Consider the following 25,315-nt stretch of genomic DNA (forward strand, 5'->3'; position numbering starts at 1 on the left):
ACCGCGATGATGGTGAACCCCACTTCAATGCTTCTAACACATGTAGTATGGAGGAGAATATGCCATAAATGCCACAATGAGAAAACCGCCACTCCTGAATGGAAATCAAAGTCGCTAAACTGCTAAAGTAGAGAGCGCAATACAGACCTGGTCCGATACTCAGTCCCGTATTGTGGTCTGTATGCGCACGCACCTCATACCCAGAACGAACTCCGGGACCTCCGTGATAGATATGTAGGTAAAGACGGCAATCCGTGTAAGTAGTAAAATAGCAGCTAGCACAATCGTGGCACCAATTGTATAGCGATGATATGGCTCAAAAAAGGCAACCTCCAAAAATCCACTAGGGATATGAGCTGGGTCATGGATTAGTGCTATCCAGCGGCTCAGTGAACATCCAAATTACCTGACGCGTTTCATCACCTGCCTGGTGATTTCTTGATCTGTATGCTGTAGCAAATTAAGAATCATCAGACCAGGCGATGTTTTTCTAGTATTCAACTGTCCAGTTTTGGTGAGCTTGTGCACACTGCAGCCTCAGTTTCCTGTACTTAGCTGAAAAGAAAGGATCTTGGTGTGGTCTTCTGCTGCTGTAGCCCGTCCACATCAAGGTTCAACGTACTGTTTGTTCAGAGATGTTCTTCTGATTACCACTGTTGTAATGCATGTTCATTTGAGTTACTGTCACCTTCCTGTCAGCTTGAACCAGTCTGGCCATTCTCCTCTGACTCTCTTATTGACAAGATGTTTTTGCCCACTGAATTGCCAGTCACTGGATTCTTTTTGCACCATTTTCTGTAAACTCTAGAAACTGTTGTGCATGAAAATCCCAGGAGATCAGCATTTTTGAGCTACTGAAACAACTTGTCTGGCACCAATAATCATTCCAGTTGCTTATATCACATTTCTTCCCCATTCTCTGATATTTGGTCTGAACAACAACCGAACCTCTTCTGGCTATTGGGCTAGCAGTATAAATGATTATTAGTTCCCCATCTGCTTCCTGTCTCTGTAATGCAGTATAGTTTTTCACATTAAATGTCTATTCTTTCTATGCAGTCCTCAAGGGAAACTCTCCATGGGTCCAGATGTTTGACGTGCAGTTCCTTGGTTCTGTGGAAGTTCCACATCATCAGGGCAATGGTATCCTGTGTGCAGCCATGCAGAAGGTAAAACAGTATATATATTGTAGTACTGTTAAAACGTTGAATTGCAGGATTTCTAACTAAATGTTGATTTTATACAAAACTTGCTGCATTAAGCTTTCAACAGGCTCTTTTTTAGACAAATGATGGCAATGGTTGTAAATTTCAGATTTTATATTAGCAACAATTTTTTTTTAATAATATCAAAACTGATTATAGCATTTATGAATTGTGATTCACATTCTAGCTGCCATTTAGTAGAATGTACTAAACAAATGATAAGAAGACTGATTGCTATGAGCAACATCTCCACTTTTTCAAACACATAGCTTGATAAATTTACGCCCCAGATTATGTGGTACATGCAGCATTTGGCATTAGGGTTATGTTGGGTGGTTCCCACCTAAGTGTCAGTTGATAATTGCAGCCTGAAGAGTATTCTTATCTGCACACCATGGGCCTGATGTAGAGTAGGACACAATTTACACTTACAGTGTATGTCCTGGTTGTTAAGTCCAGGTCATATTTTTAGACCCGTGCGACTCGGAATACTATGCAAATTGCACACCTTTTGTAAGCACACCACTTCTTCTGCCTTACGGGGCCACTGAGCCTAATACACTTAAGTGTATCAGTCACAGCAACCCAGTAAGGCAGATAAATCAATGAATAAATAAATGTAAGAATAATGTCACGACTAGTATAGCGTACCTGCTATCGTTGGCACTACTCGGAGGAAGGTGCGGAGTCTAACGTGCCCCTGGTGTTCACCAGGGACCCCCGCAAGGAGGTATGGACTTAGCTGCAGGAAACACGCAGGTCGCGGTCCTTTCACGAGTCAGATAGCGAAGTACGAGAGGAATGTCAGACAGGCCGGTTCGGCAACGGTGCGGGCAATGCAGGTACACAAGGAGAATCCGAAGGGGTAGTGAGTCAAGCCGGGTCGATAACGTTCTGACAGCGAGGTACAAAAGGGAGATCCAAAAGGGTAGTTAAGGCAATCCGGGTCACAAAGGTCACAGGCAAACGGCAATAAACTGGAGGAAGGAAAAGGTCAGGTAACAGATAATCACAGGAACACTGGAACGCTGGAGGACAGGAAAGGACCTGAAACTCTGGCACAGGAGGTGGGGTCAGAGAAGCTTAAATAGTACTGCTAGCCAATGCCCTCAGCACTAGTAGTGCTGTCATAGCTCCAGCGCCGTAGCGCTTGTCATCCTTTAGCGCCGTAGCGCTATCTTCATGCAGCGTCCCGTTGCCTAGCAACGGGAACGCTTTCAGGTCTGTAGCTGGCCGGCCGGGCGGAAGGGGAAGTGACGCGTCTGGTTGCTAGGCAACCAGACGCGCTATGTGGACGGGCGGGCGGCCGCCGAGCGGCGCCTGACAAATAAACAGCGTGTCCCCTTACCAAACAGCTTAACTAACCCTAGTGCTGCCAGCCTAGGCTTATAGCACTAGGGTGGTGCTAACAAAGGACTGGTTTGGCATTAAGGCAAGGGGGCCCCATGCTACTGATTTCCCTGCTATAGTGCCACCAACCCAGCCTGGCAAATCCTAGTGTTGGTAATAGTAAATTCGAGGGGACCCCACGCTTTTTGACCCTCACGATTTTGCTAGTACTGGCTTAAGCTGTGTGGAGGCATTTTTATATTTATTAGTCTTATATTTGTACTACAGCAAGGTCATCATCAGTACAGATCTTGCAGCAGACGAAAGCACCTGCAACAGATCTCCTAGAGACCTGTTTGTGGTTACTTCCCCCTCAGAATAGCACGTAAAGAGCGTGAACACACCCTTACATTGTTAGGCTTGCCCCCTGCCTGTTCCGTTTCACCTCTGTGCGTAGAGAGGCAAAGATATGTCTCAGTCTGAGATGGATCCCTGGCTAGTACCCTAAAAGAGCTTTTTGCGCTTACGAATCGGACTTACGTCTGTCTCTACATGAGGCCCCATGGCTTTACTTTCCACCATGTTCTGCACTGTGGTGGAGCTGAATAGCTACTATTTTAAGTCTCTCCAGCTGTCAACTGACTACTTCAGAGCCAATCAGCACCAGAGCTGTCATATGAGCCTACTCCAATTAGTTGCCTCATTGCTTCTTGCTGCATCGTGGGTAGTGTGGTTTGTTGTGTCCCTGTCTAATAAACAGCTGATGCTTCAGCTACAGACATGTGAAAAAGAGCCTGATGATACCAGGGCAAAGATATATTCAGAACATCAATATATGATCATTCAACAGGAAACTCCCCCCTAAGTGCGCACCTGGAAGTCTACATTATCGTCACTGTCATACCAGTGGAATCTGCACAAAACTAAAATGCTTGAATACTTGTCTGCATTAATACAAAAATAAAATAATATGTTCATTTATACAGACGTTAGGACTAGAAAAATATAACTGGTGTTTTTTTCTACAACCATGTATGCTTTTTTATTACTTTTTATTTTGAAATGACAATTTGCATAAACAGAATAAAAAAAGCAAAACTAAATATTCAACAATATAACAATAATACAAGAATCCATGTATGCTTTTATTGCGAAGGTAGCATGTTTCATGGTTATTTTTATAAAGGGGCAAAAGGACATTTGCCTTGGGCCCATTACCTATTACTCTCAGACTTGCTAGTATGGAGTCTGGACAGGTGAGCTTGTAAAAGCTTATATCTTAACCCCTTAGTGTTATAAGAAGACAAGAGACCTCTTGTTTTAAAGAGGGGAGTCTCTTCGAAGTTGCTAAATCAAAATGATCCAAACATATCCTTGGTTAAAAACAAAGAAAGATATACTGTAATGCTTTAAACCAATTCCAAACCTCCTAACTCTTAATAATCAACCTAGATTAAGCTCTAAATTGTTTGATTCCTAACTTTTATTTAAGACTATAGTTGCCACTTGTGTTTTACAAAGGATATTGAGGCCCACTGATTTGGTGTTTGCTCTGGAGCTGCTGATGTCTTCAAACAATTCAGAATTTTTGAGTTATATGCAGGGCCGCCTTCAGAAAAAATCAGGCCCAGTACGGGCCCCCGTGCCACCCGGGCCCCCCTCCCCCCCATGAGCGCCCCCCCATGAGCAACACATACTTACCTGGGGCCCGCCGCTGGTCTCCGCTATTCTGTCTTCAGCCTGGCTGTCACCGTGACAGCCAGGCACCACGATCCGATCGCAGGGGTGAAGGAATCATTCCCCCTGCGATCATGTGATCTGTCACAGGCAGAGCACATGATCGCAGGGGGAATGAATCCTCCACCCCTGCGATCGGATCCTGGTGCCTGGCTGTCACGGTGACAGCCAGGCTGAAGACAGAATAGCGGAGACCAGCGGCGGGCCCCAGGTAAGTCTGTGCTAAGCTGTTGTACCGGGCCCCCTGGTGAGCCCGGGCCCGGTACAACAGTACCCCCCGTACCCCCCTGATGGCGGCCCTGGTTATATGTATTCTGTATAGTAAAACAAAACCCGTCACACTTGCACAGAGAAGCGCACAAACTTTCCAGGGTACCATCAACAAAGGTGCTATAGTGATGACAAGATGCAGACAGTAGCATGCATGGTTATGTTTGTGATAGAGCAATGTATCACTGTTGTGTCTGATTTCACATCCAGATTGCAACTGCAAGGAAGCTGACGGTGCACCTACGACCTCCCGCTAGCTGTGAACTGGAGATATCTCTGCGCGGCATCAAGCTCATTCTAAGAGGAAATGACCGGCCAGAGGTAAAGTAAAATAAACAGACCATGGGGAGTTATTTAACAAAATAGAGGAAAGGTTAAGACAAAATACATACAAAAATAATGTATGTATTTTGAGTTTATAATTGTTTTAAAATGATTGACATTTAAAAAGTTCTTTAAAAATTAGTTGTTTTTATAGTATTAGTGTTTTTTTTAAATAAAAAAAATTCTGCAAAAAAACATTTAGTGCAATACACATTTTGTTTTTTCTTATATTGATAATATATGTTTATTTGAATTTCAAATAATTAACAAGTGGTGAGGGATATTTTCTTTCCAACAGAACCTGCACTCCACATTAAAAAGAATAGTAAATTGCCCTGTCTTATGAGAATAGAGAAAAACATATTTTCTTAAGAATATATTTTCACTGCAAACTACTAAGGACAAGAAAAGATGTTTTTACATACTATATCATATAGTGACTTTTTAATATATTATGATGAACAATTATATAGTTGTTTTATCAAAGACATTTTTAAGAATATTTTATATATATATATATATATATATATATATATATATATATATATATATATATATATATATAAATATAATATTATAAATATATATATATATATATATATATATATATATATATATATATATATATAATTAAAAATAAAAGACCAAATTTAACTTATTTAATTTCAAAAGCTGACCACCTAGATTTCTGCTGTGGCTATAAATAAGGCAGATTTATACTGAGCGTCTACTCTCTGTTCTCATCTTGTAATGCAGAAAGTAATAATAACTTTTTGCTTGTATTAAATTAAAAGAAAGGCGTTGAATTCCGAAGACATATTTTTCATTTCCCATTGGCTAAACCTCAATCCGATCTGGCTACACATGTGTGTGGACGAATTAAACAAGGATCTTGTCTGAGTTTAAACTGCAGGAACAAAGGTTGTGTAGACTGTAAAGTCTGCTCAGTTACTTTAACTTCATGAAGATACTGAGCCACAGTCCATAGTGGTGTCATGGTTTTATTGAGTACATAACATCTGTCACATTTTGTTTTCACAATCGTGCTACCCACATCAACTCTCCTATATATTATAAGGGTCAAGTGGCACCAAAATACACAAAGTTTTCTTTATTCATCAAATCAAGCAATTTAGAAACTTCAGGATCAACAAGTTGATATTTATTTTTTACACCAAAAAATTAGTTACTAGCAGTTCAGTCTCTTTCCCAAAGGAACACTGCAGGGAAAAGTCAGTAATTGGCTGTTGGCTTTGTAGTAGCACGCGGGGGCATAACTAGACCTTTGTTGGTCCCATAGCACAACTTTGATATGGGCCCCCATGTACCGCCAATGGTGAAAAACTCATCCAAGCTCATAGGGCTCTGTCAAGGATGACGGACCCCCATCAGATGTGGGCCCCATAGTAGCCGCACCCTCTGCACCTATGGTAGTTATGCCCTTGGGTAGAGATGAGTGGTTACTTGTTTGTCTGGAGGTCATTGAATGTTGTATTGTCTGCAAAAGGTTAATGGAAGGACTTCAGAATTTTTAGTTGTGATTGGGATATTTCTTCATGGTATACTTTGTTATCAGTATAGGGACTTTAACATTATTAGAGATCCTTACCAAATGTATTTTAGTAGCCCACAGTGGTGCTTTGTATGCCAATAAATACTGCATCATGATGAGCAAACATTGGGGCTGAGGTCATTGGCCTCTAAGAGTACCTCTAATCTGGTAAGAATCCAAACAAGTATACATGTAATGGGTTAAGCTTCTAGGAAGAGGCAGTAGTGCATGTTAAACCTCTTACTCTTTAAGATTGAAGCAGAGAAAGGTAAACTACAGTACAATTACACTGTAAATCTCTGGAAGAGGAAAAACCCCAAAAACAGAAACATACAGCAACAAAGCTCCGATGTGCTCAAAAAGCAATCACAACATCACACGGTAACATGTACAAACCGTCACGTGGGATAGTTTTATACCCCACACGCCTTACAGGCAACATTGAGAAAATGCATAGTGGTAATTATAGGCAGTCAACTATCATTAATGGAATTGGTACAAATTACAGACAGCACAATCACAGTAGAAAACTGAAAATTGTCACTACAATGACATCCCTGATAAATTATATATACTGCAAGAGCCAGACAGATCTACTCACAGGGCTATTTCTGGGTGCAGCATAAACGCATCACATCACGTAGGACACTCTTGGGAAAGGGTTTTTCTTGATCTTTTTCTGTAGCTGAGTCTACTTTTTCCTTTCCTTTTTTCTTCCTTTCCTTCTGGCACCTCAGATCAGCTGTCTTTTTGTTACTGCTGCTCCCCAGCGGGAGATCAGTGCTGATCTCTGGTGCATGTAAAGAGTGTTGGTATGAAGCGCTATGCTCCATCTGCTGTGTTTTTCACCGGTGGTCTAGAGGGACAGAAAATGAGGCGGTGACCAACTGTCCGCATGTCGCTACTGCGCATGCGTGGACTGGAAATTCAGGTTTGCGCCAGTCTATGTGAAGAGATAGGACGCAGTGAAAGGGAGTAGCTGCTTTACTGTTGTAAGTGTTCAATAAGCCAACACCTTGGTTAAGTTTAAACGTGTGTGGCTTAACATCCATATCCAACACTGCCGACACCTTTTACAGACACCCAAAAGGTTCTTCCAACAGGTTTTGGGCCCAGGATCGTGCGTTGGAGAAAGCACTTAAACAAGAAAATGGTAGCAGTGGTACGTAGAAATAAAGGAAGCTGATTCTTCAGAAAATTCCTTTATTTGGTACAAGAGAAAAATGCACAGCACTGGGGCCAGTATAAGCTTTATAAAATGAAAAGGCTCAGAGATTTATGCAATATGGAAATTCGCCATGGAAATGCAGCTTAAGCGGGAAAAGTTGTGGTCACAATTGATCCAGGAGCGAATCCAAACGCTGATGAAGTAGATAGAGCCATGGGGACCATAGGCTTAGCTGTAGAACAGCATGTGTATTCTATCATCAATGGAAAAGTGTCAGCACAAGACATGTGGACCACCCTGCAAACAGCGTATGAGAACAAAGATCTGGGGGTAAATGTATTCAAAATGCGAGTTTGCCAGCGTGTTTAAATCGCGGCAAATCGCGGGTGTTTACCCGCGATTTTTTTTTAAAAAACTGGAAATGTATCAAGCTGCGATTTTGACACTCATGTTCAAAATCGCTGGTCATCTGTGGCGATTTTGAGCGATGTAAACACTCCCGAGTTTAGCTAACTCTCCTGTGTTTGGCAAACTCACCTGTGTTGTAACTGTGAGTTGTAAACACATCACTGTTACACTGACCTGTCATACAGCTGCCAGAGCTCCGGCAGCTGTTAAAATGTTAAAGAACAGGTAAAAGTTTTTTTTAAAAAAAGCGTGGGGTCCCCCCCGCTATTTATGCTTAACCCTAGTGCTGCCTGACTAGTGCTGGTCCCGTGAAAATCGGGGAAAAATTTTGCGTGGGGTCTGAATTTACTGTATTTCAGGTTACGCAAGTAGCGTAGCGCATGCGCAATGCGCTACGTTACTTGCTTAAGCGCTAAATACAGTATTATGTGATTTCCCCACTAGCGTGGGAAAATACCATAATACAGTAGTTAGCTCTTACGCAAACGGCGTAAGAGCATTGCGGCTAGGACCTCCTACTAGGTAGGAGGTGTTTGCGGCGCCTCAAGTTTTTTTTTTTGAGAACTTCAATCAAGCCTAAAGAGTCGGGATGTTACAAATATGTGCCCCTTCTGGGCGAAGAGTTCCTGTTGGAAAAGATTCCCTTATGGAGGTATAAATGGCTGGGACTGGGGCAAGCCGGCAAGATGGATTTACAAATACTTAAGGACAGGACCAAGCCATCAAGAAAGAAAACATCATTGGTAAGTATTTGGGTTTTATTATTTTTAATAAATACTTGTGGTTTAAAAGAGGGTGGTTAGTGTCTTTATTGTGGGTTTTATTATTTTTAATAAATATGTGTGGTTTGTATGAGGGTGTTGTGGGTTTGTAAACTTTTTTCTTTGTGGAACTACAGGGCCCAGCAAGCCAGGGATGTCAGGGCATGTTGGCACTTGTGGTTCTCCAAGTGCCAACATGCCCTGGCTGCCGTGGGTATGCTGGTGCTTGTAGTTATACAGGCACCAGCATGGCCACACTGTTTTTGGCAACCTGGCTGGCTGGGACTTGTAGTTCCACAAACAAAATTGGTGTCCGTTTGTTTTTTTTACTACTTTACGCCGTATTACCCTACTACCCACAGCCCAGGGGTAGTAGGAAGAGGCCTAGTGCTATCAGCACTGGGCTGGTTCTTTCTAGGGGGGGGGCCCGCTCGTTTTTTTCAGCGGACCCCACTCCCTAGGGAATCCAGCCCAGCGCTGAACAGTCTAGGGTTGGTTAGTCATTATGGCAGGGGGACCCCTGCTGCGCGTCCCCCTGCTATAGTGCCGCCAACCCTGGCTGGTTTGCCTAGTGCTGGTAAAGTGAAAATTGGGGGACCCCACGCAAAATTTTTCCCCGATTTTCACGGGACCAGCACTAGTCAGGCAGCACTAGGGTTAAGCATAAATAGCGGGGGGACCCCACGCTTTTTTTAAAAAAAACAACTTTTATCTGTTCTTTAACATTTTAACACTGTCAGGGCAGTGTCACAGTGATGTGTTGATACATCACGCTGCTATCAAGCAGCATGTTGTATCTGGCGTCTTTAGAAGCAAACTCTCCTGAGTTTGCTAACTCGCAGCTTCATACATTGTAGACTTGTACAGCTGCAGCGGCAAACAGTGGTGAGTTTGATCTCTGGAGATTTTGCAAGTAGCGATTTTGACAGAAGCACAACTCTGGCGATTTTGCATGAAATCTCAGCTTCATACATCGGCTAGTTTCAACTCTCCCGAGAAAATCGCTGGAGTTGCAAACTCGCAGCTTGATACATTTACCCCCTGATGTGAAGAATAAACTTGAGGTGTCTCTGTATGGGACAAATTTAAGAGTCTATGAGAACATGAACAAGTATATAGACAAAATGCTGTCAATAGCCCAGCAACTGGCATCTATGGAGGCACAGGTGGACGATGAGGAAGTTGCGCTGGTAATGCTGCAAAATCTCACGCCAGAGAGTGGTACCTTTGGAATCCAATGACACCAAGCTAACAACTGAAATCATGAGGGCCAAGCTGCTGCAGTTCCAACAACGAATTCCTGTAGAGACAAATGCTGAAAGTTCTGCTTTACTCACCAAAGGAACCAAGTCCTAAAAGCCCAAGTATAAGTGCTTTGCATGTCACAAAATGGGGCATAAGGCTTTTGAATGTAGGCTGAGAGATTCAAGTGGTGTGCAGAAGAACTGTAACAAACCAAACTAGTCGGCATTGAATGTTGCAGACAGTCACAGAAACAAATGCTGGTATATGGATTCGGGAGACACTAGACAATTCAGCTGCAATCAAGAGTGGTTCACATCGTTAAAACCATGCAAACCCATATTGGTAAAAAGAATTGGAGAAAAGTCCTTACTGCCATAAAAGTCGGGATATCACAGACAGATTCCCAGATTTGGGAACCAATCTTATTTCTGTAAGCATTCTAGAAAGGAAAGTTTACAAAGACTAATTCGCAGAGGACAAATGTGTGGTGCAAAATGAAAATGAAAGAGGGACTATAATGGCCACAGCGACCTGGTGCAACCAACTGTATGTCCTAGACACCAAACAGTGTTGTGCGATGGCCGCTTCTGACACAAAGCAATCCATGGAGCTGTGGCATAAGCAGCTGGATCACCTGGGATACGACAACATACAGAAATCTGTTGATGGGATGGTGACAGGGATCGGTATAAGTAATCCTGAAAGACCTGTATGTGATCGTTATGTAAAGGGTAAGCAAGCCTGTTGCCACTTTCCAGAGTCAGCAACTAGGGCTGAAGTACCGCTAGCTCTAGTACATACAGATGCATGTGGTCCAATAGAGGTAAAATCAGTTAGTGGCTACAAATATTTCATGACACTCATTGATGACGCCACAAGGATGACACTCGTGTACTCTATTAAAGCAAAGAGTGAAGTTGTGAACAAAATTGCGGAATACAAGAGCCTGGTAGAGACTGAAATGGGTCTGAAATGAAAAGTCTTGAGATCCGACAATGGTGGAGAGTATGACAACAGGACTTTAGCTGAGTTTCCCAAAGGATATGGCATACAGCATCAACTTACAATTGCCTACACACCAGAGAAAAATGGTGTGAGTGAATGAGCAAACTGAACAATTGTTGAAAGAGCACTAACTATATTAAATGACGCAGGTCTGGAAAAAGAGTTTTAGGCGGAAGCAGTGTGCACTGCAGTATACCTAAAGAACCGTGCTCCCACAATAACTGTGAAAGGCAAAACACCACTGGAGGCATAGTCTGGGAAAAAGCCAAGTGTCGGTCATCTCTGAGTCTTCAGCTCCAAGGTGTAGGCACATAAACCAAAAGAAAAGAGACAAAAGTTAGATCCCAAATCAGTGGAATGTATCATGCTTAGATACTGCCAGGAGAGTAAAGGATACAGACTTTGGGACATTAAAATAAATGTCTCATAAAACCCAAAGATGTGGTGTTTCACAAAATCACATCAGCTAGCAGTAGGGTGGAACAACAACCATAACAAAAGTTTGTAATTCTGGATATACAGGCAGCGGATAGTGTGTCTGAACCTCAAAAGTGTTAATGTGGATATCCAATCGCAAAACAGGATTTCTGTAAAAAGCAACAGAGGTATTTCCCCTTAGGAGGAATTCGCTAACATAGTCTTCTGTGAACTGCAGAACATCCAAGAGGCCAAATCAACCAACGAATGGGAGGAATGGAAATTGGCAATAAATAGGTAGTTGACAGCTCTGGATGACGGCAGTACATGGACTGTAGTTGTCGGACCTAGTAACCATAAGACGATCAAGAACAAGTGGGTCGTTTTTAAAAAGGTAAATGCTGATGGAACCATTGCACGCTATAAAGCGTGCCTTGTTGCCAAGGGATACACCCACAAAGTCAGGATTAACTATGGAGAGATCTTTTCGACTGTTGCCAGATACAGCACCCTAACAGCCATTGCTATTTCTATAATGGTTTATTGCTGTACCAGCTTGATTTGACTCAGCATTCCTAAATGGGGAGTTAGTTTAAGAGATTTATAGGAAGCCACCTGAACACTATAATGATGGTGTGTTCCAAGCAGGGCCGGACTGGGACTAAAAATCAGCCCTGGCATTTCAAGCATACAGGCCCATCTCTGTTGATGAGCATGAAAAAACTGGGTGCCGCTAAGGGCGTGGCCACATTATGCAGGGGGCGTGGTCAACATGGGGCATTGATACATACATTACATACATTATAATAAAACATTACATTTATCAGGCCCTCCCTATCATGCCACCCCTCCACCCCAGAAGCACATTACAACACCCTGAGTCCACTGTACTTATCTATGCTTCTGATGCTGCTGACATCCATCAGAGTGGGAATGTCCTGTAGAGTGAGCAGGGAAACTCTTAGTCTCACAAGATTAATAAATCTCATGAGACTTAGAGCTCCTCGGCTTGCTCTGCAGGCTGTGTCCTGTCGGGGAACTGGGAGTAGCTATCCGCTCCCTCCTGCTAACCAGAGCTGGACTTAGTCTCAGGGGGCCCTAAGCACTTAAGACAGGGGGCTCCTATTATGTAATATGGTTATTAGACACATTTTCAACAAATACATAGGCAATACTGTGAGCACTACTGTTAGGTGCCCACAGTTCTGCCTTCACAAGCAGTACAATGTGAAGTAGGACATACCTCCCAATTGTCCTTGCAGTCAGACCAAATCCTGACTAAGCGGGACAGTCACCCACCAAATTCAGGACAGTTGGCAGACTGTCCTGCTCTCTCTTACCTGTCTTGTCATTGTCACCACTTGTGGCTGCTGGTGTCTTTAGATCAGTTGCTGCTTGTCTGGATCCTGGCATGTTGGGGGCCCTATTTGGAAAAAAATGGGTACATGAAAGTTAGAAAACTCCAAACAGCACCGGTGTTAACACAATATAGCACCCACGTTATAAAATTAGGCCTCACTCCAGCCCCAATATTAAAATAATAGTATTCCAATTTAATAAATAAATCTATTTCCCTCCCTCCAAACAACCTCAGCTAGAAATTAAATAGCATTTATGTTTAATAAAAATAACCATTTCCCACAAACATCCCTGGCATTAAATAATTCATAATCACATTTAATAATTAGACCTCATTTTCTCCAAACAGCCCCACATTCACTTAATAGCACACATTATAGTCATAAACTGTCCCCCACACACATTATAGTCATATACTGTCCCCCACACACATTGGCCATTTTTATTTCCCCCCTCCTACAGCCATTGCTCCCCCCCTGCAGACATTTTCAATCACCCCCTCTCCCCCCACAGACATTTATTGCCCCTCTTCCCCCCCCCCGCACACATGTTCCGTTTCTCTCCCCCCCTGCACACATGTTCCGTTTCTCTCCCCCCCTGCACACATGTTCCGTTTCTCTCCCCCCCTGCACACATATTCCGTTTCTCTCCCCCCCCTGCACACATATTCCGTTTCTCTCCCCCCCCCCTCCCTGCGCACATATTCCGTTTCTCTCCCCCCCTCCCTGCACACATTATGCGTTTGTCTCCCCCCCTTCCTGCACACATATTCCGTTTGTCTCCCCCCCTCCCTGCACACATATTCCGTTTGTCTCCCCCCCTCCCTGCACACATATTCCGTTTGTCTCCCCCCCCTCCCTGCACACATATTCCGTTTGTCTCCCCCCCCTCCCTGCACACATATTCCGTTTGTCTCCCCCCCCTCTTTGCACACATATTCTGTTTGTCTCCCCCCCCTCCCTGCACACATATTCCGTTTGTCTCCCCCCCTCCCTGCACACATATTCCGTTTGTCTCCCCCCCTCCCTGCACACATATTCCGTTTGTCTCCCCCCCCCCTGCACACATATTCCGTTTGTCTCCCCCCCCTCCCTGCACACATATTCCGTTTGTCTCCCCCCCCCTCCCTGCACACATATTCCGTTTGTCTCCCCCCCTCCCTGCACACACATATTCCGTTTGTCTCCCCCCCCCTGCACACATATTCCGTTTGTCTCCCCCCCCTCCCTGCACACATATTCCGTTTGTCTCCCCCCCCCCCTGCACACATATTCCGTTTGTCTCCCCCCCCTCTTTGCACACATATTCCGTTTGTCTTCCCCCCCTCCCTGCACACATATTCTCTACACTTACCAAAGCACTGACAGCTGCCTCCACTGCAGCTAGTCCTACGCGGGAGCCGGGCCGGCGCACAGAGCCGTCATGACGTGTGACGTCATGACGGCTACACACAAAGGTGAAAAAAAATTTTTTTTTATTTAATCGGTGTATCGCGGGGACCGGACCGGCCCACACTGCCATCGGCCCTTCTGGCATTTGCCAGAAGTGCCAGATGGCCAGTCCGGCCCTGGTTCCAAGAGGAAAAAGTCTGACTCCTAAAGAAATCCCTTTAAGACCTAAAGCAAAGTGGTTGTTGCTGGTATGTCAAACTGGATGCTGTTCTGCTGGAGATGGACTTTATTAGGTCAGATACTGATCACTATCTGTATTGCAAATCTATAAAAGAAAAATTATTCATCATAGTGGTGTACGTAGATGATCTGTTGCTAGCAGGTATGAAGAGACGCATCACCTGTGTAAAGCATCAGTTGAAACAAAAATTCAGATTAAAAGATCTATACCCTGCAAATAAATTGTTAGGCATGAGGATTGTGCAAAATCTGAGAACTGGGACTGATTTAGTTAATCAACTTGCCAAATATGGAATGTTTGATGCAAAGGCAGTGAGCAATCCCATGGATAAAAGCTTAAAAACAACACACCAATGTCACTAACAAGCAGCGAGAAGATGGAGGAGATGAAACAAGTCCCTTACCAAAGCGCTGTTGGAAGCTTAATGTATGCAAGTATTGGGACTTGCCCCGACTTGCTGTGTGAGTCTATTTGCAATCAACCCTGGGAAACAACACAGGATCGCTGTCAAAAGAATTCTAAGATACCTGAAAGGTACAAGTTCCTTAAAATTCGGATTAACAAAGTCCAAAAATTGAACTTTAGAGACCTTCTGTGATGCTGATTGGGGATCAGATGAGGATGACCGTCGTTCCTACACAGGGTAACTGTTTGTCTTGGCAGGCGCAACTGTCAGCTGGGCAAGCAATAAAGCAACCCAGTGTTGACCTATCCACCACTAAGATACCTTTTACAGACACCCAAAATGTTCTGCCAATAAAGAGAAGGGGCCACTCACTGATGCATTACTACAGCCAGCAACCCTCCAACTGCTAAGATGTAAGACGTATAATATAGTAAAAAACATTGCACTACCTATACACCATACCTCCTGTTCCTGTCCAAGGGCCATAAAAGGGATGGGCTTACAAAAACTGGGCAGAGTTTTGCCCTAAAGTGGGCACTTCTGGGCTAAACCAGGGTTAGTGTATCAGGGAAAATTTCTGGAAAAGAACACACACCGTAGAAAAAAAATTCTTTATTTTAATTAAAGACACACACACACACACACACACACACACACACGATCTGATCTTGCTGATACTGGTCTAGACTGGCAGCACTAGAGCTGGTTTGCGACCTGTAGTGTATGATACACTTTAAGCATATGTTATTGAAATATACGCAATTTGTGTACTAGGCAGAGTCGCACGTATTTTAAGTGACTCTGCATACTAAGTAAATTACGTAATTTTAACGGATGTAATTTATGCCTATGCTTTTGGAGCAAGTTACACCCGACTCTGCATGAGTGCTGTTTGCAAGGCAGCATATGGTATGACATAACAGAAAGTAACAGCTTATTGTATTAAGGAGGAAGACACCGTTTTTGCAAAGCTGCATTAAGAAAAGTTATTCCCACAGCTATTTGGTTCTGCCACCTTGACAAAACACCCATATAGAGTTTTATTTGGGTCAGAGTGATAATGGTAAATGCTTTAATTGAAATACATCCATCTCGGATCTCACACCTTTAAATTTAAAAAACGATCCACATGTAAATAACCACAGATTATTTGAGTCTATAGTTGAATGCTTCTGCATCTCAGTTACAATTTACTCCAGTGATTGGATCAGGGCCGGCGGAACACGAGAAATGCAGTAAGCGCTCTGACGGGGGATTAGTATAAGCACAGAGGTATGGGCGAACTGTGGGTGCGCTGGCCCTGGATTTGATGTATATAATACTCTGCTTCATGGAGTGTGAATTATGTATGTGGGGATGCGTGTCTTTCATCCATAGATTTGTTCTGTATTATATTATTCTCCAGAGTATTAGAACATAATGTATAAATAAAATAAATAAAATAACCACAGATATTAATAAATTAAATCAAAACAGTCAACAAGATGTTATCCACAGCTAATCATTGTAGCTTCCTGGCTACATGGCATGCAGATTGTGGTGCTGTATGACTGATAGCTGAGGTACGATACTCTTACATTATGTTTGTGCTGGTTGTTTTTGTTTTATAGGATGAGCGTTGCAGTCATATTTTCCAAATGAAGAATATTTCCTTCTGTGGCTGTCATCCACGCAACAGCTGGTAAGAAATAATATCTATATTTATGGTGTTACAGTATAATAATATATGACCGGGCATCAGGGGCTCTTATTTAGGCCACTAGGGTTATGTAACTAGACACATGACTTAGAAAGGTGATAATAGTCAGCTTGGTGAGTCAGTTGCGGATCCAGGGGGGGGGGGGGGGGCAATCGGGGCGATCGCCCCCCCCTAGCAGGGGCTTGCTGCCGACAGCTGCACACTGTGCAGGTCCTTTCAGCAGTGACAGTGTGCTGCCCGGCTGCTCTGATTGTGTTTTAAACACAATCAGAGCAGCGGTCCAGCACACTTTCACTGCTGAACGGACCTGCACATACTGTGCAGCCGCCGGCAGCCTTAGAACCCAGAAAGGGGGCGGGGCCTAAATACCCCCCCCCCCTAAAATCGCCCCGGGTAGGGCAAATGTCTGGGTCCGCCCCTGTGGTAAGTTTGTTCTCCACAAAATGTAAGCTACGGGCAGACAAATAGAGACCTCAGTTCCCATTGGTAGCCAGGATAAACTTTTAGAACAGGACGTGAGAGGTCTTCACCTAAGCCGCCTTTAACATGGAGACAGATATTCTCACAGGTACTCGGATACCCTCAGGACTTGAACTCAAAGTAGTAAAATTGTATCTCAGGAACCATGTAGTGGTGGTGTATGCACACCTGCGGTATACAGAGGATTACCAGTACCGATGCAAATGGTCGAGGGCAGGCAGCAGACAGGGATACCAATGTCAAGCCAGAAGGTCAAGGTGGGCAGCGAGCAAGAAGGGTCCAAAACAAAGCCAAGGGTTGAGATGGGCAGCAGAGTATCCAGGAACAGGCAGGGTCAGGTAAAAGGCAAACCATCAGATTAGCATGGAGGCTAAGCCTTCTCTACCATTTAAAGTACAATTGGCAAATCCTAGGGACTGCTCAGAACGAGCCCCTCAACTGCGATTAGTGGCCAGAAGAAGTGTCACAGCTGATAGACAACCAGTTGTGACACACAGAGAGCGGCAGCCAGTGAGAAAAAGTGCCAGCTGCCTACCAACAGCCTGGACAGTAGACTAATTAGAACTGGAAAGAATTATCTACATTCTATTCCCTCTCATTGGTACCACTTAGCAATTTTCTCTGTCATTAAGGACTTACTTTCTGCCACCTGTCTCACTCTATCTGTTCTATATGGTTTCTCCACTTGAGAAGTAATTCATGCATTATCATCTCTTATCTGCATATTATATAACGTGTGCGGTTCATTTTTTTCCTGTAGTTATTTTGGCTTCATCACGAAACACCCTGTCCTGAATCGGTTCGCCTGCCATGTCTTTGTTTCCCAGGACTCAATGCGACGTGTTGCCGAGTGTGTGGGGTGAGTTTGGCACCAACACAGACAGAGTAGAGAGATAATGAAGATGAAGTTCTATTACTTACACATATGAATCCATTCTAAGTATAAGGAGTATTGCACTTCAGTTATGGATTACATCAGAGGAGACATCATAACATAAAAAGATAATTTGCACTGTATATGTAATGCCTAATGTCCAGAATCATCCACTTTATAGATCTGAAGGATGTTTGCCTGATTTTATAGTAGTGGAAATTAGCAATCTATGGGAGTAGTGTTAGTTCACTATTATTAAGAAAAGTTTATTTTTTTTTAAATCAAATACTTTTATTGTTTTTTCAGAAATAGAAAATAGTAACTTTAGTTTTTGCTGCTATCTTGACAATCTACTATTACTACAATCAATAAACTTTGCTTCATAGACAAAATGGTCGCTGCAGACATGAGAAGGAACTTGCGGCTCTTGGTCATCCTCTGTTTACTCCCCATAATCATCATTGGGGATAAAATTACATAGCAGGATATAGCTGTTTCTTTGTATAGGAAATTGCACTCACCCCAAGCTTACAACATTAGGAGTTTTCTTATATTGTATTATACTGGTAAAAACTATTTTTATGACAGAAATATTTTTGGCCTAAAAAGTCAATGCAGGGCTGTTACAACCTATTAACAGGTAAATTATTATATGTGGCTACATGCACTGCATGCAGTCTATCCACTCAGTCAGCACCTGGATATTTTCTAATGTCATGTTTGCAAACGGATTGCCCGACATTTCCTACTTTCTAAGGGTCATTTATGAACAGCAAAACCTGAAGACTCGCTATGTTCTTATATGAGGAAAAGTGCGCCTGCTTACCACCAAGTGTGTGTCAAGGTGCACGTGTATTTCAGAGTCTTTGCACGCTCTGGCTCATGGTTTGTGAGTACTTTACACATTACAGTGGGTAGAAACTGTAAAAGTGTCATATTGTAGTTCAACCTAGTACCTACTCTAGGACTGCCCCATTTATTCATTGTAACCCTTCAGTTTCTCTCCTAAAATATTGCTAGGTTTAGGCCCATATATCTTTAATTAATCATAAGAGTGGGTTAACATGCTGTTATTCACATCTGCCACTTTTGTGTGCTTGATGATTATTTTGTATGGGTTAAAGTGTGCCTAGAAATGCACTTTCTCACAGAAGTACGACTGCAAGGTGCAATCCCACTACTAGTATAAGGACAAGATATGATCTCTGTGAGGTCAATCCTTTTACAGGGTAAAAAAGACTGTTCATCATCCCACAAATCAGGCAGTGTCCGTGTAAATCTCATTAATCTCATAATGACATCCCATCAAATGAAATCTCATACCTGTGCCTAATTCACGCTTAGCAAGTAACACCCTTCATCCATCAAACCATTCCCATTGGCCAGTGCCAACTTTTGCGACACTGCAGATGCTGTTATCTTGAAAATCCCATAAAACTAGCACACGTGTTTGCGTGAATCTGAGCACATGATGTCGCAAAAGAAAATTTGCACTGCAGTTTTACCCTTCATGGTTCATAATTGCTCCTTTATGAAAGTATATCTGATGATTAGATGCTGGATAGTATTTTAACCCTATTAGGCTGGGTAAACAGTACAGAATTTTCCGACGAATGTGTTATCTACTATGATTTTACCAATGACTGATCAGCATGCCATGAGTACACAGTATACATGTCTTAAAGATTTGCCATCAGATCTGTACTCTGTAACTGTCATAATCGCTGGCTGAAAAGATAATTTCTCTAAAACCCTATGGAGATCCTGATTGTGAGTGCATACACACTGCAGGATTGGAAGGATGTTGTTCCATAGCTGAATGAGATTTATCGTTCTGCTGAACAATAAAAACAAACGATGGTCGGTGCATTGGAACGTTAATCGCTCATCGTTGCAGTATACACACTAGTGCAATATCGGGCTGAATGGTTGATTGACCCGATAGTTGGCTGAAAACACTGTAGTGTGAACCCAGCCTTATAGACTGTGGTAAAGTAAACACAGCAAACATGATCATCATCAACATATTCTTATATAGCGCCAGCAAATTCCGTAGTGCTTTACAATTGGGGACAAACACAGTAATAAACAATATTGGGTAAAACAGAAAAATAGGTAACAGTGCTCTGCTCGCAAGCTTACAATCTATAGGTCAATGGGAGCCAGATACATGAGGTTAAGTCTACATACTGCATATTGGTCCAGCCAATTTGCAAAGGTAAAAAGTAATTTATATGTTATGTGATCATGTCACACAGCAATGTTCGTCAGAGGGTTGTTGTCTTGTATGATTTCTGTAAAGGTTGATAATAGGGTAACCTAGTGAGGTTAAGAGGGTGGTTAAGAAATATTATAAGCTTGTCTGAAGAGGTGGGTTTTCAGAGAATGCTTGAAAGTTTGTAGACTAGAGGAAAGTCTTGTGGTGCGAGGGAGGGAATTCCATAACGTGGGTGCATCCCGAAAATAGTCCTAAAAATGGGAATGGGAGGCTGTAATGAGAGTGGATGAGAGACGCAGATCTTGTGTATAATGGAGTTGTCGAGTTGGGAGATATTTTGAGACAAGTGAGATATGTGGTGGTGCAATTTTCTCGATGGCTTTGTATGTTAGTAAAAGAATTTTATATTGGATTCTGTAAAAATCAGGCAATCAATGTAGAGACTGACAGTGGTTCAGCAGAGGAAGAACAATTTTCAAGAAAAATCAGTCTGACCGCTGCGTGTAAAATAGATCGTAAGGGTTTGAGTCTGTTTATGGGGAAAACAAGTAAGGAGGGAATTCTAATAGTCAATGCAGGAGATGATGAGTGCATGAATTAAAGTTTTTTGCAGTGTCTTGTGTGAGATGTGCGTATTCGGGAAATGTTTTTTAGATGTATGTAACATGATGTAAATATAGAATTGATGTGGGGAACAAAGGATAGTTGCGAGTCAAGTATCCCATGGGTGGGATTTATGGTCATGTTGTAAACAGAAATACAAATGTCAGGTTTGGGGACAAAGACCCTGTTCATGGGTGGGAATATTATTAACTCTGTTTTTGAAAAATTGAGTTTGAGTTGGCGAGAGGACATCCAGGATGAAATGGCAGAAAGACAGTCAGTAACGCGGAACAACACAGATGGTGAGAGATCAGGAGAGGATAGATAAATTTGGGTATTATTCACATAATGATGATACTGAAATCCAAAAGGAGTGCATTAGTTTTCCACGTGGTATAGATAAAGAACAGCAGAGGACCTAGGACTGAGCCGTGTGGTACTCCAACTGATAAAGAAAGCAGAGCAGAGGTGGATCCAGAGACATTAACACTGAAAGAGCAATTAGATAGGTAGGATGAGAACCAGGATAGGACAGTGTCTTGAAGACCTAGGGATTGTAGTGTTTGTATGAGTAGACAGTGGTCAACAGTGTTGAATGCAGCAGAGAGATCCAAGAGAATTAGAAGAGAGTAATGGCCTTTGTTTTTAGCAGTGATGAAATCATTGACAACCTTAGTCAACGCAGTCTCTGTCGAGTGTTGAGAGCGAAAGCCTCACTGAAAAGGATCCAATAGGTTGTTTGCAGAAAGGAAGCGTGTGAGGTGAGTGTAGACAAGTCTCTCTAGAAGCTTGGAGGGGCACGGGAGCTGAGAGATGGGACGGAATTTGAGAGAGAGTTTGGGTCAGAATTTAGTTTTTTCAGAATAGGAGTAATCATTGCATGTTTGTATAATGGAGGGAAGATACCAGAACAGAAAGAAAGATTAAAGATTTTAGTTAAAGGTGGAATGAGCACATGAGACCGGAATCTACAGATTTGTGAGGGTATAGGATCAAGAGGACAGTAGGAAGGTAAGAAGGGAGTAAATACTTAATCTTCATTTGTGAGATCAAATGAAGAGAGGGTGTCAGAGAGTGCTGGGAACAAATTGAGCTAATTTCTTGTCGAAGAAGATGATACAATTTCTAGTCTAGTTATCAATCTTGTCCTTAAAGTAGGAAGCAAGATTCTGGGCACTGACAATAGTCAGGGGGTTTGGGATGGGAGAGTTGAGAAAATATTTAAATGTGTTAAAAAGGCATTTGGGGTTAGAAGCTAGTGCATTGATGAGAGATTGGAAGTATGTTGATGTTGCTTTGTCCAGAGCATTTCGATAGGAGTGGTACATAGAAGTATACATCAAGAAATCAATAGAGGTACAAGATTTATGCCAGTGACATTCTGCTTTATGGGAAAGTGTTTGAAGATTTTGAGTTATTTTAGTGTGCCATGGCTGACATTGAGGTCGACGTGTAATATCAATATTCGCTGGAGTCACTTGATCAAGTTTGGTGAAAATGCAGTACTGTCATAACAGAGGAGGAGAATGTAGAGATTGTAGAGAGAAGGTGTTGGAGAGAGGTAGAAAACTATTGAAAATTTATAGAGTTAAGATTTCTGTGGGTATGAGGAGGCTTGGTAGAGTTAGACAGCAGAGAAGTTAAACTACTGGGTGTGAGCATGTAGCTGATAAGGTGATAATCGGAGAGACGAAAGGCGTGTTAAGGAAAACAGAAACTGAGTATAGTCTAGAGAAAACAAAATCAAGGCAATGGCTATCCTGATAAGCAGAGGACTCAACACACTGGGAGAGGTTGGGGGAGGAGGTTGAAGAGAGTAGTTTGGAAACAGCATTGGAACGTGGATTAGCAGTGACGTTGTTGATATCACCCATGATGATGGTGGGGAAGTCAGAAGATAAGAACTGAGGGAGCCATACAGAGAACTCCTAAATCCTGAACTGCATTGCACCATGACATATTATAAAAAATGAAAATTTGAAAAAAATAAAAAAAATGGAAATGTGACACTATGTAAGCATACTGCATGTGGTACAAGCGCAATATAAGGAGTCTAAACTAAGATACACTACTGGTAAGTGGCATAGTGCAAGAAGTAACATGTTCTGATGACCTGTTTCTCTCTTTCTTCCTTTCTCTCTCCAGACGGGCTTTCCAGGAATTCTATCAGGAACATGTGGAGTTCAGTTGCCCCACAGAAGATATTTACTTGGAGTAACCAGGGGCTGTAGATATTATTGGGGTTACCAGGGGTATAAATATATATACAAATCTCAATGTCATTGTCACTCAGCCAGAACACCAGAGGCAGTGAGCCTGCATGAACCCTGACATCCCCAACCACAAAATCTTTAGTAAGGATCATAGACTTTCTATGGTGCATCTCACATTAACCCCTTTCCTACAAGCAGACTGCAGAGTCTCCTGTAAGTCTTTTCTCTTTCTTCACACTTTAACTCCTTCCCTGCTAGACTTCAGAGCGTCCTGAATTAATCCCTGCTCCATTTTGCAGAGCATCTCAAAGTAACGTTTCCCTTGCTTCTGACAGGAGAGCATGTAGGGTTAACCATTTCCCTGCTCCATACTGCAGAATATCTCACATAAAAATCTCTTATTCTACGGACTGCAGAGCGTCGTGTTAACTCCTTTCATGCATATGACCAGCAGAACAATTTAAATTAACCACATGTCCTGCTGCACATATTTCTTTATCCAATGCCTAACTGCAGTTCAGCAGAGAGTCTGATGTTAGTGTCATCCCTAGTACTCACCTGCAGAGCATGACTTTACTAATCTCTGCAGAGCATCTCTTCTTTATCCAGAGAGCTGCACTGGTTACGTGCAGGTATGCCTCTTGTAACCATGTATGATCAGACACATCTGCAGCTTATATATCTAATAATATCCCTTTATTTCAGTGATGTACAGTTTGTTGCTTCTGGCTCCATCAACCCTTGCATTTCCATGAGCCCACTACCGTAGCCGTCCCTTTGCTTCCTGTGACCTGTAGTTCTTCACTCAGTTATATTTTCTCATAAAAGAAAACTGAATCCTATTATTTTGTTGCTGAGCATCATACACAGTGCCCAGGGGTGGCTTTGTAATGTGACAGACCAAGATCGCTCTCTCCGGCAGCAAGAAGTGGGGGGGAGGGAGCAAAATATAGGGCATTAATTTACAGATGCTAAAGTTCTTGCTGACATTTGTCTAAATTAGTTGTTTCTACGTTGCTGGTAGATATCATAATGAATAGTGGCAATGTTTGCTATTACAGTATACACTGAAATAATACAAATGTGTATGATATTTTGTGTAAATGGTGAGAGGAGCGATATTTTAGTTGCTGCCTCAGCCAGCACCCTGTCCTGGACAGTACCTTTCATGGATCCAATGCCTGTTACTAGAGATCTGCAGCTCATTTTACAATTACCCCCTTCCCTTGCTAGTGATCAGCAGCTCAATGCTTCATTGTACTAGAACCTGCAGATCATGCTCTCGTGGTGTTCTAGACCTTTCTATGCCAGACCTGAGGGGCCAATGGCATGAAGATCCAGACTGTACAACATGAGGAGATTGCAGACACTAGGTGCGTAAAGACCTCATACACGCTGACCACCGTTTGGGAGGATTATATGGGAAGTCATAACAATATTATGCCAAAATATCGGGAACATGAGATATGGGTTGTTATGAACGAGATACAATTTACTTTTACTGGGGGCATTCACATGCATATAGTGAGGTATTCTGTGTAAATAGAGACATTTTAATTAGAGAAAGTAAAATCCTAGTACACGAGTAGGCAAAGACAATCCTCATACCCAACTGCAGTGCAGATTTCTCCAATCCCCCCACATGAAAACATACATATCCACAAATGATCAAGTCATGCTGGCAAATGCAACCTTTGCAATGATTGTAAAACATTCTGAAAACCTGCACTGTTCTGTGACCCAAGAACTGGCTTTATTTGCCACCTCAGATAACAAAAGGGAAAGTTCATGGGAGCAGATATTAGATATTCAATCATACTTGATAATGGCATATATCTTTTTCATGTCATGGCTCATTTTTTCCTTTCAGCATTCAATAAAAAAAATTGAGCTGTATCAGCTATGTGTGCTTCGCTTGTGTATGTGCATTTAAACAATGTAAAATGTGAACCAGTGCAGTACAATTGTTACTTGAATGCAAACATAAAACACTACATTAATACAACCATAGAACATTATTATCGTTTTATGTAAACAGTGATAACATATGTCTCAGCACTGCACAATCAGAGATTTATTATTCAGAAACACCCTGGAGCTTTCAATCTACTTTCCCTACCACAACCACAGTGACCAATATAGTTAGAAGGCAATGTCTCTGAACCTGTGATAAGAGACCCATGTGACCACATGGATGACATACAAACTCTATTCGGATAACACGAAGGTTTGGAAGTAAACGTACAGCCCCATCGCGATCCCAGCAATGTTAACCACTGTGCCACAATATCATCATAATGCAAGTTCATAGCATATTAATTACTCCTGTTTAATAAATGTTTTATGTGCAAAACATTGGGAACGAATAGTGAGAATAGGAAGACAGAAGAAATAAACAAAAGAAGAAAAA

General features: G+C 42.4%; 1 protein-coding gene across 1 annotated transcript in view; it reads left to right on the forward strand.

Moving 5' to 3' along the window:
• MAPK8IP2 (mitogen-activated protein kinase 8 interacting protein 2) overlaps positions 1–24,801 on the forward strand; it is a 70,941-nt gene extending 46,140 nt beyond the window's left edge. Inside the window, exons 8-12 of the mRNA XM_075208455.1 lie at positions 1,060–1,169; positions 4,752–4,862; positions 16,429–16,499; positions 17,758–17,856; positions 22,838–24,801. Of these exons, the coding sequence (XP_075064556.1) occupies positions 1,060–1,169; positions 4,752–4,862; positions 16,429–16,499; positions 17,758–17,856; positions 22,838–22,910 (464 nt within the window). The 3' untranslated portion in view covers positions 22,911–24,801. The remainder of the gene's footprint in view (positions 1–1,059; positions 1,170–4,751; positions 4,863–16,428; positions 16,500–17,757; positions 17,857–22,837) is intronic.
• Positions 24,802–25,315: the final 514 nt, after the last annotated feature.

The sequence above is a fragment of the Mixophyes fleayi genome, chromosome 4, assembly GCF_038048845.1.
Source record: "Mixophyes fleayi isolate aMixFle1 chromosome 4, aMixFle1.hap1, whole genome shotgun sequence".
Classification (NCBI taxonomy): Eukaryota; Metazoa; Chordata; class Amphibia; order Anura; family Limnodynastidae; genus Mixophyes; species Mixophyes fleayi.